This window comes from Gossypium arboreum, chromosome 10, assembly GCF_025698485.1.
Source record: "Gossypium arboreum isolate Shixiya-1 chromosome 10, ASM2569848v2, whole genome shotgun sequence".
NCBI lineage: Eukaryota > Viridiplantae > Streptophyta > Magnoliopsida > Malvales > Malvaceae > Gossypium > Gossypium arboreum.
In genome coordinates this window covers 18,379,881-18,396,999 of record NC_069079.1, presented here as the reverse complement: position 1 = coordinate 18,396,999, position 17,119 = coordinate 18,379,881, and the positions used below count along the sequence as shown (strand labels likewise).

At 33.1% G+C, this 17,119-nt stretch overlaps 2 protein-coding genes across 2 annotated transcripts; both read right to left on the bottom strand.

Annotated features, from left to right (window-relative positions):
• Window positions 1–7,995: 7,995 nt before the first annotated feature.
• On the bottom strand, window positions 7,996–13,364 carry LOC108459861 (calcium-transporting ATPase 2, plasma membrane-type-like). The gene is made up of 7 exons (XM_017759255.2): window positions 12,703–13,364; window positions 12,434–12,488; window positions 10,397–12,342; window positions 10,142–10,300; window positions 9,216–9,387; window positions 8,743–9,041; window positions 7,996–8,559 (listed from the first exon to the last, which is right to left on the bottom strand). The coding sequence occupies exons 1-7, from the start codon at window positions 12,874–12,876 to the stop codon at window positions 8,320–8,322; spliced, it is 3,045 nt and encodes a 1,014-aa protein (XP_017614744.1). The 5' UTR covers window positions 12,877–13,364; the 3' UTR covers window positions 7,996–8,319.
• A 1,780-nt stretch (window positions 13,365–15,144) lies between these two features.
• On the bottom strand, window positions 15,145–15,813 carry LOC108457897 (60S ribosomal protein L26-1-like). The gene has a single exon (XM_017757098.2). It carries the CDS (start codon window positions 15,742–15,744, stop codon window positions 15,304–15,306), a length of 441 nt encoding a protein of 146 aa, XP_017612587.1. The 5' UTR covers window positions 15,745–15,813; the 3' UTR covers window positions 15,145–15,303.
• Window positions 15,814–17,119: the final 1,306 nt, after the last annotated feature.

Genomic DNA, 17,119 nt, shown 5'->3' with positions numbered 1-17,119 from the left:
GGAAGCTTGTTAACTTTTAGTTACCAATGTAAATCTTAGTCATTTTCTTGTAATTTTTATGTTTTTGAGGTCATGAGAGCTTGATTTAGCTAGCCTATGTACCAATTTGTAAAAATATTAAAATTTTTTAAAGTTTCCATTGTTAATTTATTGAAAATTTTGATGTGAAATTGATAGATTAAACTCAGATTACGAAAAGGACTATATTGTAATGTTTAATTCTAGTTTTGCATATAAGGACTAAAGTGAATAAAATGTAAACTTTTTTGTGAAATTTTAGTATAAATAGAAATTATAGGGCCTCTAATGAATGTAATTGAAGTTAGATTTTAAAATGAGTCTAAAAATGGAATGTTATGACTATTTCTTCAGAGCTAAACCTATATTTCTTCAGAGGATTCAAGAGTTGAAAAATATGACATCGAGTTGCAAGCGAAACAAAAACTTGTTGAAAACAACCAAACTAGTAAGTTTAGTATAAGGGATAACAGAATTCTATACTTGCGAAATCGTTTGTATGTACAAAAACATTTAGAATTTAAGCAAGATATTCTACACGAAGCCCACAATAGTACTTATACAATGCATCCAGGTGGCAATAAGATGTATAATGACTTGAAACCATTGTATTGATGATCGAGAATGAAAAAGGAGATCACTAAGTACGTAGCAAAATGTTTGGTATGTCAGTAGGTTAAAGCAGAACATCGGGTCTCCTCAGGTTTATTGCAACTTATAATGATTCCTGAATGGAAATGGGAGATAGATTTCATATCCGGTTTGCTATTAACATCGAAAAAGAAGGATGTAGTTTGGGTGATAGTTGATAAGTTGACAAAATCAACTCATCTCATTCTTATAAAACTAACTATTCACTTGAGAAATTGGTTGAAATTTATATCTCTGAGATGGTAAGATTGCACGGGGTACCTTTATCTATTATTTTAGATCAGGCTCTAAGATTTACCTCCAAATTTTGAGGTAAACTACACGAAGCTTTGGGCACTAAGTTAAATTTCAGTATCGAGTTTCACCCTCAGATTGATGGGCAATCAAAATGAGTAATTCAAATACTTGAGGATATGTTACGTTGTTGTGTGACTGAATTTGAAGGTAGCTGGGAAATATTATTACCATTAGCTAAGTTTGCTTAATCGAGCATCAAAATGACACCTTACGAAGCTTTGTATAGTCGTCAATGTCAAACTCCTCTTTGCTAGTCAAAGTTAAGTGAAAGAAAGTTAGCCAGAACAGATTTGATGCGTGAGACGAAGGAAAAAGTCAAGGTTATTTGAGACTGTTTGAAAGTTAGTTCCGAACGAAAAAAAAGTCCTATGTTGAGTTGAAAGAAAAGATATCGAATTCGAGATTGGCGATAACGTCTTCTTGAAAGTTTCTCCTCGAAAAAAGGTTTTATGTTTTGACTAGAAAGGGAAGCTCAGTTCGAGGTTTATTAAACCATATGAAATTCTCAAAAGAATTGGGCATATAGCTTATTTGCTAGATCTCCCACAGGAATTGAATAAGATTCATAATGTTTTCCATGTATCGATGCTGAAAAGGTATAGATCTAATCCCTCTCATGTTTTAACTTCTGATGAAATCGAGTTGCAACCTAATTTGATGTATGTAGAAGAACCAACTAAGATCTTAAATCGGGAAGTAAAAGTGTTAAGAAATAAATGTGTGGCATTGATGAAAGTAGTGTGGCGTCGTCATGGTATAAAAAAAGCTACTTAGGAGCCAGAAGAAATTATGAAAACTTAATGCCCTTATTTTTTCTCAGGTAAATTTCGAAGACAAAATTTCTAAAGAGGATAGTTGTAACAACCCGTTTTTCAGTGGTGCCGGAAAAGGCGATTTTAGAATCCCATTTTTATAAACCAAGTCCATAATATTAAATATGAATATTTATAGAGTTTTATAAAATTATATTAAAGTTTAGTTTATTAATTTTTCTAAATTAATAGTTAATTTAGGTACAATGACTAAATTGTAAAATTTCAATCGCTATAAGTTTTAAATTAGCCAAATGATTAAAAACTTAAATTGCAATTAACCAAAGGGTTAAATGGTTAATAAACCATTAAAAAGCTAATGTTAATGGATAATGATGTCATATCCCACTATGATTAAACAATTGTAAAATTTAGTTAATTAAACTTTATTATGATAATTAATCTAGTTTACTTAAACCTTATTTAGACTATATATACTAAGTTAGTAGGAAAACTTGAGAAAACATTATTTCATCTTCTTTATCTTGTTGAAATTGAAGAAATAAAACCCCTTGGAAGCTTGTTAACTTTCGGTCACCAATTAGTAGGTAAATCTTAGTCCTTTTCTTGTAATTTTTATATTTTTTATGTTATGACAGTTTGATTTAGCTAGCCCATATACCAATTTATAGAAGTGTTAAACTTTTGGAAAGTTTTCATTGTTGATTTCTTGAAGAATTTGGTGTGAAATTGATAGATTTTAAACTTAGATTATGTAAAAGACTATGTTGTAATGTTTAATTACTAGTTTTGCACAAGAACTAAAGTGAATAAAATATATATTTTTAGTAATTTTAGAATAAATAGAAAGTAAAGGGCCTCTAATGAATGTAATTAAAGTTCAAGGAAAAAAATTGAAAGCTATTGCTATTTCAAATTCAGATACTAAATTGAAAAAAATGTAAAACTTTAGGAGTATAAAACAATGAGATTATATAGATTCACTCTTGTCTTGACATAATGTTTAAATGTTTGGTATTGGTAGATTGCATGGAATAATTGTATAGATCAAGAATTGGATCAAACCAGAGGTAGTCGAGGAAAAGCTAAAATTATTGCTTAGTCCTTGAAGAATCAACTTGTTTGGTATTTTGATCTGGTAAGTTCATACGGTATTTATTTACTTAGGTTGTTATGTATTTGAATTTTTTGTGTGTGTGTGAATTAGTACGATCAAGCTAGAAATTGGACTAAATTGAAAAATGATGTTTATATGTGTAAAATATGCTCGTGTGAAGTTAGTAAATGTTAGGATATGATTGGCTTACCAATAGGGTCTTATGTGCGCTTGTACGGGGTTGGTTACAGATGTTATCGAGGTCCATAATTTGTTGCGAATTCTTAAATATATGTGACACAGCTTTAGCTGAGATGAGGAACCTGATGTGTCGATATAAAGATTTAGCCCGGACGTGTAACCTAACATGTATATATTTAGCTCGAACGAGCAACTAGTTTGGTGTAGATACTTATACATTTAAGTTTGTTTGCTAGGGTTCGTCGAGCATGGTTAATGTAAAAATGAGAAATTAAAACGAGATGAAATGAACTTGATATTCAAATGGAAAAATATTGAATTGAGCATGAATAATGTCTTGGAATAATGACTTTGACATGTATGTGATTGTATCATCCCTTGATTGAATAAGTTTGAAGCTAGTTAATTAAAATGACATGAATTGGCACGATAAGTGGTTGTGGTATCATATGGTTTTGATTATAAGTTAATGCTCACCTTGTTGATTTTTTGTTTTGCCATGTCTAAGCCAAATTATTCCATGTTATGGTGGCTTATTGTATTTAGATAAATAATAATGTAAGTTTTGTTTAATACCTATGAGCCTACTAATCATCCTATATACTTACCACATTTATTTTCCCTTTTCCTTGAAGATAGCCACCTTGTGGAACATGTTTAGCCGGATCATCTCGAAACTCACAATATCATTGAATCAGTAGTTATTTGATCATTTTGAGTTTAGGGTTGTGGCATGTATATATAAGATGTTTAGATGTTATCCTAATGTATATAAGTCTTAGTGAATTGAAAATTTTGAGATGATTATGGAAAAAGTTAATTTTTAAATGATAAGCATATCATATAAACTAGTAATGCATAGTTAAGCAATGTTTGATGTCTTTCAAAATGAAGATCATGAATCTTTTGAACTTGGCATATTAAAGATAGTGAAACGAGGTAAGTAGAATGGCTAAAATAATGCCTAATTGAAATGGTATGTTTGATTGACATGCTTAATATATATATTGGTGAATGGTTGATTGGCTCAACGTTTAAAGCCTATAAGCCATTAATGTATAAAATGAGCATAAGTGTATGAAGTTATGGTGAAATGACCTATTTTAATATGATATGGCATAGGTAAAGATAGGTATTTAAATGATCTGGTTGGTATGCCCTAATGACATTGAAATATTTAGGTTTAATTTATGAATAAGTAGTGAATGTCTTGATAAGAAGTGGAACTTGGATGTTTGAACTTGTTTGGCATGTTTTGAATCAAATAGAAGTGGTAATTGAGTGTGGATATTGAAAGGTTTGGTTGGAAACATTGGCATAGGTACCAAATTGTGCATTTTTCCCAAAATTGGGGCCACGTCACAACCTCTGAATTTTGACATCATAACATTTTCATTATAATGAGTGACGTCGTGATGAGCTTAAGCTTGTCGCCGTAACATGACAAACTATGATGGCCATGTCGTGACGAGAACCAAATGAAATTGTGGCATCAATCCACACATTTTAAAACTTTGCAATTTGTTTCTAATTAGTGCTTAGGTTGACAAAAGAGCTTTCGTAAGCTCGATTAAGACTCAAAATTGATTGTTCAACATGAATTGAATGTGGTTGACATTTAATAGCATATGTAAATGATTATTTACCGCGTATTTGACTATATTTTCTCTAGGAATGAATGTGACACTCCATAACTCGGACTCGATAATCAGGTCAGGTGAGGAGTGTTACATTTTACTTTCCCTACTAAGTAGGTCCTCCATTTGTTTACAAGGCTATTGCTCCCTTTACTTGGTGGAGTTTTTATTGAAAACCATTTTCGACATTTGAGATTTAGGCCACTAAAGCGTAAGTAAGAATGGTCCATTAACAACATTTGGAGATTGTATCTCAAAAGGCATAGCCCAAAAAATTTGATATTAGATGTCGTTTCTTTGTTTAATATCCCTAACCTCTATTCTTGGTTTTTTTTCCACATAACGCATGGCTTTTGAAAAGTGTAAACTACTTAGCAAAGCTAACCATTGGATAGAAAAGGAAGCATCATAACTTCGTTCACCAACATGTGCACAACACTTGAATGTTCAATTCCCTACTTCATCGTGTAAAGGAAGAAATGAGAACACCATCAAAAAACTTACAAAGGCATTTGATGCAAGTACATGCCATTATAATTTGTTTACAGCGTCTAGCATTATCTATTGTTCTAACTTCTTTATGTTAATTTTGTAGAGAGTGTAGCTCCTATCACTAGTTCTTGCACATTGGTCCCAGCGAAGTCTTCTCAAAAAATTATTGCTTTCAACAAAGCTTAATACATGGTCACATTGTTACCTTTTGAAAAAAAAAAGAAGGAAACTTGGAGCTACTTTTTGAATAAAAGAAACCCATCTTCAAGCTAAGCTTCAAAGCCTTCTTACAAGTAATTATCGAAGGACATTAATAAGTTTAAGCAATCATTGTCAAAGCTCTATGAGAGTTTATAGACAATAAGGAATAAAATTAGTGAATTTATTTATGCTTGTGAGGTATTTCAAAAAGTGTAACGAGAGAGTGATGCAGACAAAACTCTTATTAGGTCTTTTAGGAGCCAATAATTTTGTCACCTTATTGCAAGCTCATTTTTCTTCCACTTGGAAGTGTGATGGTTTGGTTGCTCCCTTAAGTCAAGGCTATGTAGGTTTCTTGGAGCTTGTCTTTAACCTTAAGAAAAATTTCCTTCTTCCCTTCTTGGTTGCTTTTTATCTCTTAAAAACCTTATCAGGCGCATTCCCAGAGTTGAGCCCAAAGTAATTCATTTTAAGCTTGCATCTCCCTATATTGTTGGATTGTAGCCTACAAATCTTCTCTTGCTCATATATTTTGGCATTTCCCTTCATCTTGACTATTTATCAAAATGGTGGAAGAAAATGGAAGGGTATGATTGTTGCTTTATCGTTGGAATTATAGAAAGGCTGGATTATAGGTTTCTACAACATCATTTTTATCTTGGTGTCTAGATCTACCTTAGTGTTAATAATGGATGGAATCTTGGTCTTTTTCTCCTAATGATGAAAGCTCCTTGAAGGTAGAGACAACTTTTTGCTTATTTCTCAGATGATGTTGACTGTTATAATAATTAAGTTATACAATATTTAGGGGTGCACAATGGTAGTGGTTCACACTATGAATAGTGTAGAGGCTAAGCTCATGTAAATCCAAGTGCTGGTAAGAATTCTTCCCTATATTTTTATTAAGATTGCACGAGCTCACCTTATGTGACATGAAATTTGGCGAGGTGATGTTGAGATTAAGCTTCTAGTAAAGTCGCAAGGCTAAGCTTTGTCGAATTCTATTTTCTAGTGTAGGTGTCAGGTGGTTCAACGAGGGGTAATATGGAAATAGTATAGTAGATAGAAATACTAGCATTTAAATTTTAAAACCAAATTAAAATTAGATCATAGTCTAAAATTGTTTAATACAATTAAGTTAATTATCTATACTATTCTTTAAATACTTGATTGAATTAGTGTCATTCATCAATTGTGTTCCAATTCAACCGATATATGAAGTTGTATTATTATGAGAATTTTTTTCATTTTATATTTTTATATAAAATCAATAAAAGCTCACGCATATAAAATTTGATCTTAACGCCATAATATTTAAACCTTTAATTTTATCATTTTAACCAAAGCTTCATTTTGTTAAGTGTTTTATTGAGATGTTATTGTGAATTAATAGGCACCAATTCAATTATAAAATTATTAAAATATCCTCTCTCATATAAAAATTAAATTACATTTTATAAATATACTTTTATCTTTTATATAATAATTCAATAAAAATCAAATCATAATAAATTTTAAATCCAAAACATCATGTGATAAACAATAAATTTTATCATTGTAATTAAACATCAATTGATTTTATGAAAATTTTTAGAGTATATAGCTATATACTAATATCATTTTGAAATTTATTGACGTGAAATTAAGTGCCACAATTGGCTGCCAAGAGTTGGACCACGAGGTGAGCCATTTATGACTGAATAGAGACTGGAGTGGGGTTCAGTTCAGTCACGTTTTTAAACTTTATAAAGGTGAAAGAAGCAAGGTTGGTGGAAAGGGCAGGGCTGCTGGGCTAACCCTTTTTTGACGAAAAGGTTGGGACCACTTCTGCCGACAACGCATTGGATGGTTCCAACTTGGAAACTGTGTTTTGGTGTTTTTATTCTTCTTTGCTTCCGCCATTGGTCCACTATTCTATGTATGTATGTCGTAGGTCTTACCATAACCAGGGCAGTGGATCTGTTTATACCCATACCCCACGCTCCATATATATGCATAAACGTTGAAACTTTAAAAAGCTAAAGATTTTACTCTTCTTTTTTAAAAAAAAAAATCAAATTATATAACTAATAATTAGAATGAGCCCAAAATATAATTTAATAATCATTGAATTAAGGAAGTAAAAGCCTCTACCCACTTTTAGCTTTTGTCTCTATCTATACTTCATACATTGAATTAGTTTGATTCTTATGGCTTATTATATTTAATAATTAAAATATATCTTTCTAAAATAAATAAAGAATTTATAAATAATATATTTAAAAAATGTTAATCCTATCATAATCCTTAAGAGTTGGACAAATAACGTATTTGGAACAAGTTTCTTATAATCAAATCAATTTAGTTCCATTTAAGTTACTATTTAATAATATTTTATTTATAATCAAAGTGGACAAAGCCTTGGGCATATTTGCCAATTGTATGGAAAATATTATTTCCTAGTATTAGTATTTAGTACTAGTAGACCTGTGAAAGGATAGAATGGGTACCATATGGCCTGACTTTTGGAATAGTCCAGAAAATGTTCAACTATTAATTTGTTCTGAAATATTGGAGTTCCATTCGATATATGTCAAACACATTCTATTATAACAAGTGATTTTATATGATATAAAAGGAAACCCAAATATGAATAAATTAAAACCAATAATTATATGAATAAATTTATGTTCATACATATAAATAAATCAAGAACAACGAATACAAAATATAAGAACCAACCTACTTCTTGGACAATAAGCCCCCCCAAAAAAATCCAGAAAATGTTTCAAAAGAAATGGATGAATACCTAAACGTTGATCCCAAAACTCCCTATTTACCTTCTTAATTGCAAGAAAATCAGTCAATTGTCAACAAAGAAAAAAAGGTTTATAGTCACCTGGAGATTCTTACATCACGAGGAGTGACATTAAGGCTTCCTTGAAGTTCTTCACAAAATCCAGGCATATAGGCTTCATACTGGGACCAGCTTCAAAGCAGCAGCGATCGGCATGCTGAAGAACCCGATCACCACGCTTAGGCCCCACTGTGAATATGTCAACGGCGTTGTGCTCGCAAATGTACCCAAAAATTCGATGATGATGATTTGGAATACTGCTGTGCATCCAAGGACAGCCACGAACACAGAGTTATTTAATATCCCGCTCAAAACATCTATTTCCTCCATGTTTCGTGAGCTTATCTCATTGAATACCTGCGGGGAGAAAATTGCCAACCAACCATTTTTTCTTTTGTTATGCTGTCGAGCAAGCCAAACACTAGTACTCTAATATTTGACTCAATAACCCATGTGTCTAATCCACTACACCTAAGACTTGTCACCTTCTAGCAATTGTGCATGCAATGATACAATCTGAGTTTTAGATAAAATGTTTACCTGACAGAAGACAAACGAATTGAAAATAAGGGTGTTCAATTTCAGAGTTGAATCGGGGCCATCGAGTTCAAACATTGCTTTTCCTCTTGCTTGAAGATACCATATGACCATCAACTGATAGAAAGATTGCCCAAAGATGTTCCTCCACATGACGTTACTGATAAAATTTCCTTTCCTTCCCACTGGTGCACGTTTCATTAGTTCATCGGTTGGCGGCTCCGTTGCAAGTGCAAGTGCTCCTAATGTATCCATGATCATATTCACCCACAATAGCTGAACAGCTGTCAGAGGAGCACTCCCTGCAGCATAAGAAAATATGAGAAAGTTTATATTGTTCAGAGTTTTCGTTTCCTTGATACTTACACTCATGAACACATAACCATATTTCAGATTCCTGTCCAACTGATTATCATTTGCAAAGAAGATAGAACATTGGTTTAAAATATTAGTAGGCAAACATATTCCGTTGTTACCTGTCAAACATGCTGAGGAGAAGTTAACAATTAAGGCAACAATGTTGACAGTCAGTTGAAACTGTACAAATTTCTGAATATTTATGTACACTGAACGGCCCCATTTGGCCACTGTCAGAATTGTTGAGAAATTGTCATCCAGAATGATGACATCAGCACTCTCCTTTGCCACCTGGAATTGAGAATTGAGATTAGTTGAATCTTGATATTGGTAAATATCACGCAGTACATATACTTGAGCAAAATATTTTACTAGCATCTAACAAAGAATCATTATCATAACACTAGTATCAGGCGCATGAAAGAATATTTATATTCTTCATAATTAAGCAGCATATCTCACATCAAAACTCAAGCTAAAATATCCTTTTGTTGTAATAAGCTATGCTGCTCCACCATTGCCAGACGTTCCTACATGACATGGATATGGGATAAGATTCTCCTGAGACTCTAAATACATAAACATCTTAGAGTAAATTCAATACACCAGTGTCCAACATTCAAAACCAAATCCGGGTACCATAGGTGATAAAACTATTCATATTCGCTACCCTTCTGAACTTGAAGCACCTTTTCTCAAGCTCTTCTTCTCAAAGTAACTAATGTCTGTCGTCCTTATTTTAACCCAATATTGGAAACATCCAGACTCATTCTGAAGGCATCGAATCAGTACTTGGCAGAGCATAATATGTTTTTCTTTTTTCAAACATTTCCTAGAATTGAAATCTTCTTTCATTGATTGGTACAAGATGCATGCACAGGTGAAAAAATTTATGACCGGCTCATTCTCATGGCATTAAATTAGTAGTTGGCAGAGCATAATCGGTACTTTCAAGATCATAACACAAATTTCTTTGGATTGAAATATTCTGATTGCTTGGGTACAAGATGCATGCACAATGTGAAAATATTAATGCATTGCTGACCTCAGTTCCAGCAATTCCCATTGCTAATCCGATATCTGCTTCATGCAGAGCTGGAGCATCATTCGTTCCATCACCAGTCACAGCAACAACTTCATCAAATGTAGTTCGCAATTGCTTTACCAGAGTATGCTTGTCCATAGGAGAAGATCGAGCTATCACCTGCAAAAGGAGAATTGAGGTGTGAATTACAGGATTTATCCTTTTGTTAGAAGCACCTAAGTGGTATTTGAAGCAAAAATAACAATGGGAGGACACCTGAATCTTAGGAATTAACTTGAGCAGTTCTTCCTGCGACTTCTCTCTGAAATCTGGACCTTCAATGGCTATACCATCATCTGTAAGAATCCCACATTCCCTGGCTATAGCCTTTGCGGTGTTTATATTATCTCCTGTAACCATTCTTACGGTAATCCCAGCAGTTCGACAAATAGCCACAGATTCTTTGACACCAGGGCGAACAGGATCTTTAATGCCCACAATTCCTAAACAAGTATACCCCGAAACCGGAATAGCATTGTCTGAGGAGAAACCATTTTTGAGCTCCAAATAAGCAAGGCACAGGGTCCGAAGAGCCTCATTAGCAAACTCATTTATTGTAGCATTGAGGTGGTTAATGGATTTTTCATCTAACGGAACAACTTCTCCATTAGAATCGATCACCTTGTCACATCCAGCCAAAACTATCTCCGAAGCACCTTTCGTATGCGCTCGTAACCCTCCTCCAGGAAGCTCCAGCACTACACCCATTCTTTTCTTTGTAGAGTTGAATGGCTCAACCTTAACAGTTTTTGATTGTTGTCGTTCTGTTTGGGGATCACCACCTAGAGACAAGCCAAACTCTAACAAAGCAGTCTCTGTGGGAGTTCCCAATATCTCACGTCTTCCATCTTTGCTAGTAACAATTTCACCTCCAGTGTTCATAAAAATTGATTGTAGCAGAAGTTTTATAGCAGATTCATGAATCTCAGAGCAGAAAGAAGCTTTATTGGTGCTATTTATTTCCTTGACGTTCATGCAAATGCATGATTTCACAACCGTCATGCGATTAGTAGTTAGTGTCCCGGTTTTATCACTACAAATACCGGTTGCTGACCCCATAGTCTCGCAAGCTGCAAGGTGTCGAACTAGTGCTTTATCATTCATCATCTTCTTCATGGCAAAAGCAAGACTCAGAGTCACTGCCAATGGTAGACCCTCAGGGACTGCAACAACAACAATTGTCACTGCAACAGCAAAGAACTCCAGCAATTTCAGTGCCTCATCGCCAGACCAACTCCAGATAGTCCCTTCTTGCAGTTTACTCCTTAACAGTCCTTGCACCATTACGGCAAAAGTCACTACAGCAAAAAATAGGCCTACCTTCCCAATGATAGTTGCTACTCCATTCAATTTCACCTGCAGTGGGGTCTCATCATCTCCCCCTTCACTGAGGGTTGCCATCAATTTGCCCCATTGAGTTCTCATCCCAACAGTGGTAACCAACATCTTGCATGATCCATCTTGAAGCTTAGTACCAGAAAGCATAAAAGGGTTTTTATCATTCACCACTACTGGCTCACTCTCCCCTGTTAAACTTGATTCATCGATTAGCACGGAAAATCCCGACACAAAAAGGCCATCAGCAGGGACTTGGTCACCAATATTAAGGTGTACAATATCACCAGGAAGCAAATCATATATAGATAATTTCTGCCTACAATCATTTCTTGTTACCTGAATGGTGATTTTCTTTTTCTCCTTGTCCAAATCCTTAAACTGCAAAGATTGGCGATAATCGCTGGTTGCCGTGACGAACACGACTAATAAGATACTTGCAACAATCCCAAGTCCATCATGAGCTCCGGCTGGCCAACCTTCCATTGCTATCCCAACGACCAACGACACTATAGCACACGCCCCGAGGATCATAAGAGTCATATCCTGAAGAGCTTCCCAAACAAAGACCCAGAATCCCTTAGCTTCAGGCTCAGCAAATTTATTGATTCCATAAATCTCTTGTCTTTTACTCAACAAAGCAGCATCAGAACTTAGGCCAGTGTTGGTGGATGTGGAGAGTTTTTCAGCAATGCCACTTACTCCACCATGAAACTTTAGTTTCTTCACATCATGGCCTTCCACAATGGATCCTAACTCATCAGCACAAAGTTGAAAACCAGCAGCTGTGACTTGCTCAGGAACAACATAATCACTAGGTTGTACACCTGCAAAACGAAGATTCATTTATACATATTCAAAGGTGTTTCACGAAATAAAAAACGAGAACAAAGTTGAATTTGCAGCAAACGGTCTCACCTGATATAAACTGAAAGGCAGCTTTCGAAACCAGTACAGCAATTCTCAATTTTTCCTGCAATTTTCCATAATAATAACAATCTCTACATTGCCATAATCCTACTACTATAGAAACGCAAAACCAATTAACAAAACTAAAAAATTCTGCTCATTTCTCTCATGATAATCACTAATCAGTATATCTTTACTACATTTAGAAAATGATGAAAAATTGAAAATGATATTTGAGAAATCTCTAAATGAGAGAGTGGATTGAAAAGTGAAGGGACCTGATTAGTGCGACGCATAGCAGCAGCCTCATAACGTTTGGAGAGGTTGGCAGTGAATCGAAACCGCCGTTTCGGATTCTTCACGAAACCAACAACTGTCCTCCATTTTTCCAATGCTTCATCCGACGAATGCTTCGATTTCAAATCGAAGTTCTGGTTCAAATAACTATCCATCAATCCTTTCTTTCAAAAATGTTTCAAATCGCCTTTGTTCCTAAAACAGCTACCTCAGCTTCATTCAAATATTCGAAGGAAAATAACTGTGGAAACCGATTAAAGATAAAAAAGAGAGGGGAATCTCCAGTACTGCTTGCAACAGCAACGCGTAAGTTTGTGAGAAAAATTGGTGGGAAATAAATAAGATCAAAATGGAATAGAAAAGAAACTGAGAAATTTCTTTTAAAGAAATGGAGGATCCGAAATTTGATGCAGTTTAGTAGAGTGTTTGAACTGGTATTTTCTTTCTCCTAGTATTTTGGAACGATTCAAAGTCAAAAGTATTCCATTTTTGCAGCAAAATGAAGCACGAATACAATTTACCATTAAAAATAACCTCAAATTTCGTTGGATCATCATCGAATCAGATCCCTGATTGGTTTTAAAGACTAATTGGTTTTTCTTATTATTTATTTTGAGGATTCGTAATGAACAGGGATATTCATATTCACATTCATGGTAGAAGGGGGTTTTATTTAGTTGACAATTTTTTATATCATTTTTTTTTGAAAGTGTCAAAAGTTACATTTTTTGAATTATTAATTATATATTACGCGGGAAAAAAACTATGTATATATCTAACGCCGCCAAATGACTGTCTTCCCTGTTGAAGTCTGCATTAGATTATAACTCTACTTTTTAAATAATTTAGGCTTAAATATGTCTCTTCAAATCCCTAATTCTAATTTAATATCCAATTTATTTCGGTTCACTGTTTTATTACTTTTTTTAACACCTTCATGGTAATATCATGATTTCCTGAAATTCCTAAAATACAAAATTAAATTTAAAAAAAAATCCTTAAATTTGATTTTTAAAATTTTGGGTAAAATATTTCGAGTAATTTTCTACACCATTTTCACATCCCTCTCAGTTTCACTCACTAAATCCCCAATCCTTTTTCCTTTCTTGGTTCAACATTGCTGTCCTCCGTAGCTGCAACAATGATTCAGGTAGACTCAATTTCTTGGACATGATCAATATAAGTGAATGTCCTTTGAAAATAATTTAATTTTATATTATTAAAAATAATCAAATTGAATTTTTTTTGGATAAATTACAAAAGTAGGCACTTTTATTTACTTCAAATTACATTTTAATAATTTATATTTAAAATATTACATCTTAGTCACTTATATTATGATTTTGTTACTGAAATAATCATTCTACTATTTTTAATTAAACGTATTTTCAATTAAGTAATTTAATTTAAATTGACACATAAAACATCCAAGTTAGCATTTAAAACTTATTTGAATTGCAATGCAAGACCGATATTAAGGAGGTAACAAAGCTTAACAGTAAAATAACCACTTCATAACAAAACGATAATGTGACTAAAACGTAATATTTCAAACATAAATAAATAAAATGTAATCCGAAACAATAAAAGTGACTATTTTATAGTTTACCTAAAAATAGTGAACATATACCATTTAAAAATTTCATGAAAATTATATTTTTCATTTACGATTTCTTATAAAATCATAAAAATTTAAACCGTAAATGATATTTAAAAAAAAAGTGAATGTTAATTTTCCTTCATCCATTTAATAAGATCATTATAACAAGGGAACTTGTGAGGTACATTCACCAATGATGAATCTACTAAACTAATTAAATTGGGTGCTGCGATTACAAGAACAAAGATGAATCTACTAAAGTTTTGAACTTGTGACAGATGCAAACAATGGGAACCCACAGTTTGTGCAATTTCATATTATAACCATACTCGGCGAACCACAAAACCCCACGGTTAGCAAAGGACTTACAATCCCATGTTCGATCCGTAGACAAACTCATGTCTAAATATTGGTCCAAACAGAATCAACATATAATGCTGTTAGAGCAACACAAATCCGTTGCATTTTGATGAATCGATGACAAAGCAAAATATCTAGTACAAATTTCTCAACAACTCAACAGAGCTGACCTCAAAAACTAGCCCAAAATTCAACATCCATTATTATAGAATAAAAGACCTCGCAGGTTGCTTCGAAAACTAGTAAGTGAAAGCAGTTTAATTACTTACTGAATTCAAATATCCTAATTTTTGAAGCTCGGCATGGATTACTCAAATCTCCCTTTTTAGGTTTAAAAGAAGCCTGATCAATTGCATATTGAATTCAGCTTGAGACTTAAAAAATAAAAATAAAACTCAATCTAGCATGAGCCCACTTCTTACAGTAACAAATACAGAATGAAAGTCAAAACCAACATATAGCATTATCAAGCCTACCAAATCCCACATTCTTCCTTGTATTACTCATTTATAACATAAAAACAAAACAAGACAAAAACTCCATAAAACTAAAACTTCAACAGTTGCAAAACACGTGATTGAGAAGGGAAAAAAAAAAAGAAACGAAAAGAAAAAAGACAACCTTAATCGACGCTCTGCATTATATCCTCAGCTGAAAACTTAGTCCCCTTATCTTTATCAGCAGCGACGCGTCCCTTAGCCTTACGATCCAGCAAAGACTTCCTATCCTTGTCCAGCCTCAGCTTGGTGATGACAACCTTGGATGGGTTGATCCCAACGTTGACGGTGGAACCGTTCACTTTCTCGCGCGTGATGCGCTCGATGTGGATCACCCATTTGCGGCGGTACACTTGAACCACTTTCCCTTCCCGTCCCTTGTAGGTCCCACGAATCACTTGGACCTCGTCATCCTTGCGCACCGGCATAGACCGGACGTTGTACTTGGACTTCAGATCGGATGAGAGGGGTGCGCTCATTAAGACGCGGCGGACGGAAGAAGGTGCTGTGAAATGGGCCTTTCGGCTCTTGCGGCGAGAGGAGGAGACACGCGGGTTGTACTTCATTGTTGCGGCGGCAGGTTGTCGTTCGGTTCTTCCTCCTCGAAAGTATGGAAATGGAGTTTGGTAGAATATATGGTGGGAGGAGGGAACTAGGGTTTGTTGGGATGTGATTGGGAAATGGGCTTTGGGCCCCGTTCATGTAGAACTAAGACTGTTAGCCCAATAGGCCAGTGCTTGGACAGTTAGTAAGCCTACGAGAAGCTAATTAAAAGAACTTTTTTTATCTTAAATTTAAATGTTCTATATGAAAGAAGTTGACATTTTCCATAAACAATTTTTATGTTATTATATTTAATAATCTAATAATTAATTTTATCAATACAATTTATTATATGTAAAGTTTTATATCAATGTAATTTAATAAATATACCATTATATACTAGATAGAGATGTTATAGGTTGGGTTATGTTTGAATTGAATATAAATATGATATTAACATATTTATATTTGCTCAAGCTCAATCTAACTCAAAAATGGGCCTAAAATGTTGTCCAAGCTCACTCAAGTTTGTAAATGGCTAATCCAAGCCCATTTTATTTTTGTTCATATTATTTTTTAAATATATATTATTTTAATATTTAATAGTTTAATATATTTATTATTTATTATTGTTCTAGTCTTCTTAATTTTTTTTAATGTTTCCATTATAGTAATATAAATTACATACCATATATAAAAATAACATAATATAAAACATTACAAACTTGAAAAATTGGTCTAGCCAACTCAGGCTCAGGTTTGAATGTTCAAGTCCTAGTTCATATTAATTTTTTTGTTCAAGCTCATTTTTTGAACTTAATATTTTTGCCCAAACCCTTTTAAATTTTGAATGTATATTTAAACTTAAATAAATAATTCGACCTATAAATAAGTCTAATAATGATACTAAATTACCTTTCACCCACACTATAGAAGTGACAACTTTTATATTTTTAATATCCAATACTTATAATTTATAGGATTTTGTGACACATGCAAATGAATGTCATATTTATTTTTTCAAACGGTGATTAACCCTAATAGAAGAAAGTAGATAAGATATATATATATATATATATATATATATATATATATATATATATATATATATATACTCACTTTTTATGTTATAATAAATTTATCAATTAAGATGTATGTTTTAATAAGTGATATCAATATAATCTTATGATATATCCATTGTTAAAATAAATAAGTAAATGAAACTAAGTTTAAATGTTATTATAATAATATTGTATATAAAAGTTAAAAAAATATTTTTAAATTAATATTTATTACATGGTGGATATAAAGAGTTTTTCTTTTAATAAAGTGGAATTGAGTTGATTTGTAACATTAATTCAATCAATAACTTAGATAATACTATATTATGATGTTGAT

Bases quoted from the DNA above. Each gene is read 5' to 3' on its own strand.
- LOC108457897 (XM_017757098.2), bottom strand. From the start codon at position 15,744: ATGAAGTACAACCCGCGTGTCTCCTCCTCTCGCCGCAAGAGCCGAAAG.
- LOC108459861 (XM_017759255.2), bottom strand. From the start codon at position 12,876: ATGGATAGTTATTTGAACCAGAACTTCGATTTGAAATCGAAGCATTCG. The intron at 12,489-12,702 runs GTCCCTTCACTT...GGAAAATTGCAG, and splicing joins CTATGCGTCGCACTAATCAG to GAAAAATTGAGAATTGCTGT. The intron at 8,560-8,742 runs GTAAACATTTTA...TTCTCCCCGCAG, and splicing joins ATTCGTTTGTCTTCTGTCAG to GTATTCAATGAGATAAGCTC.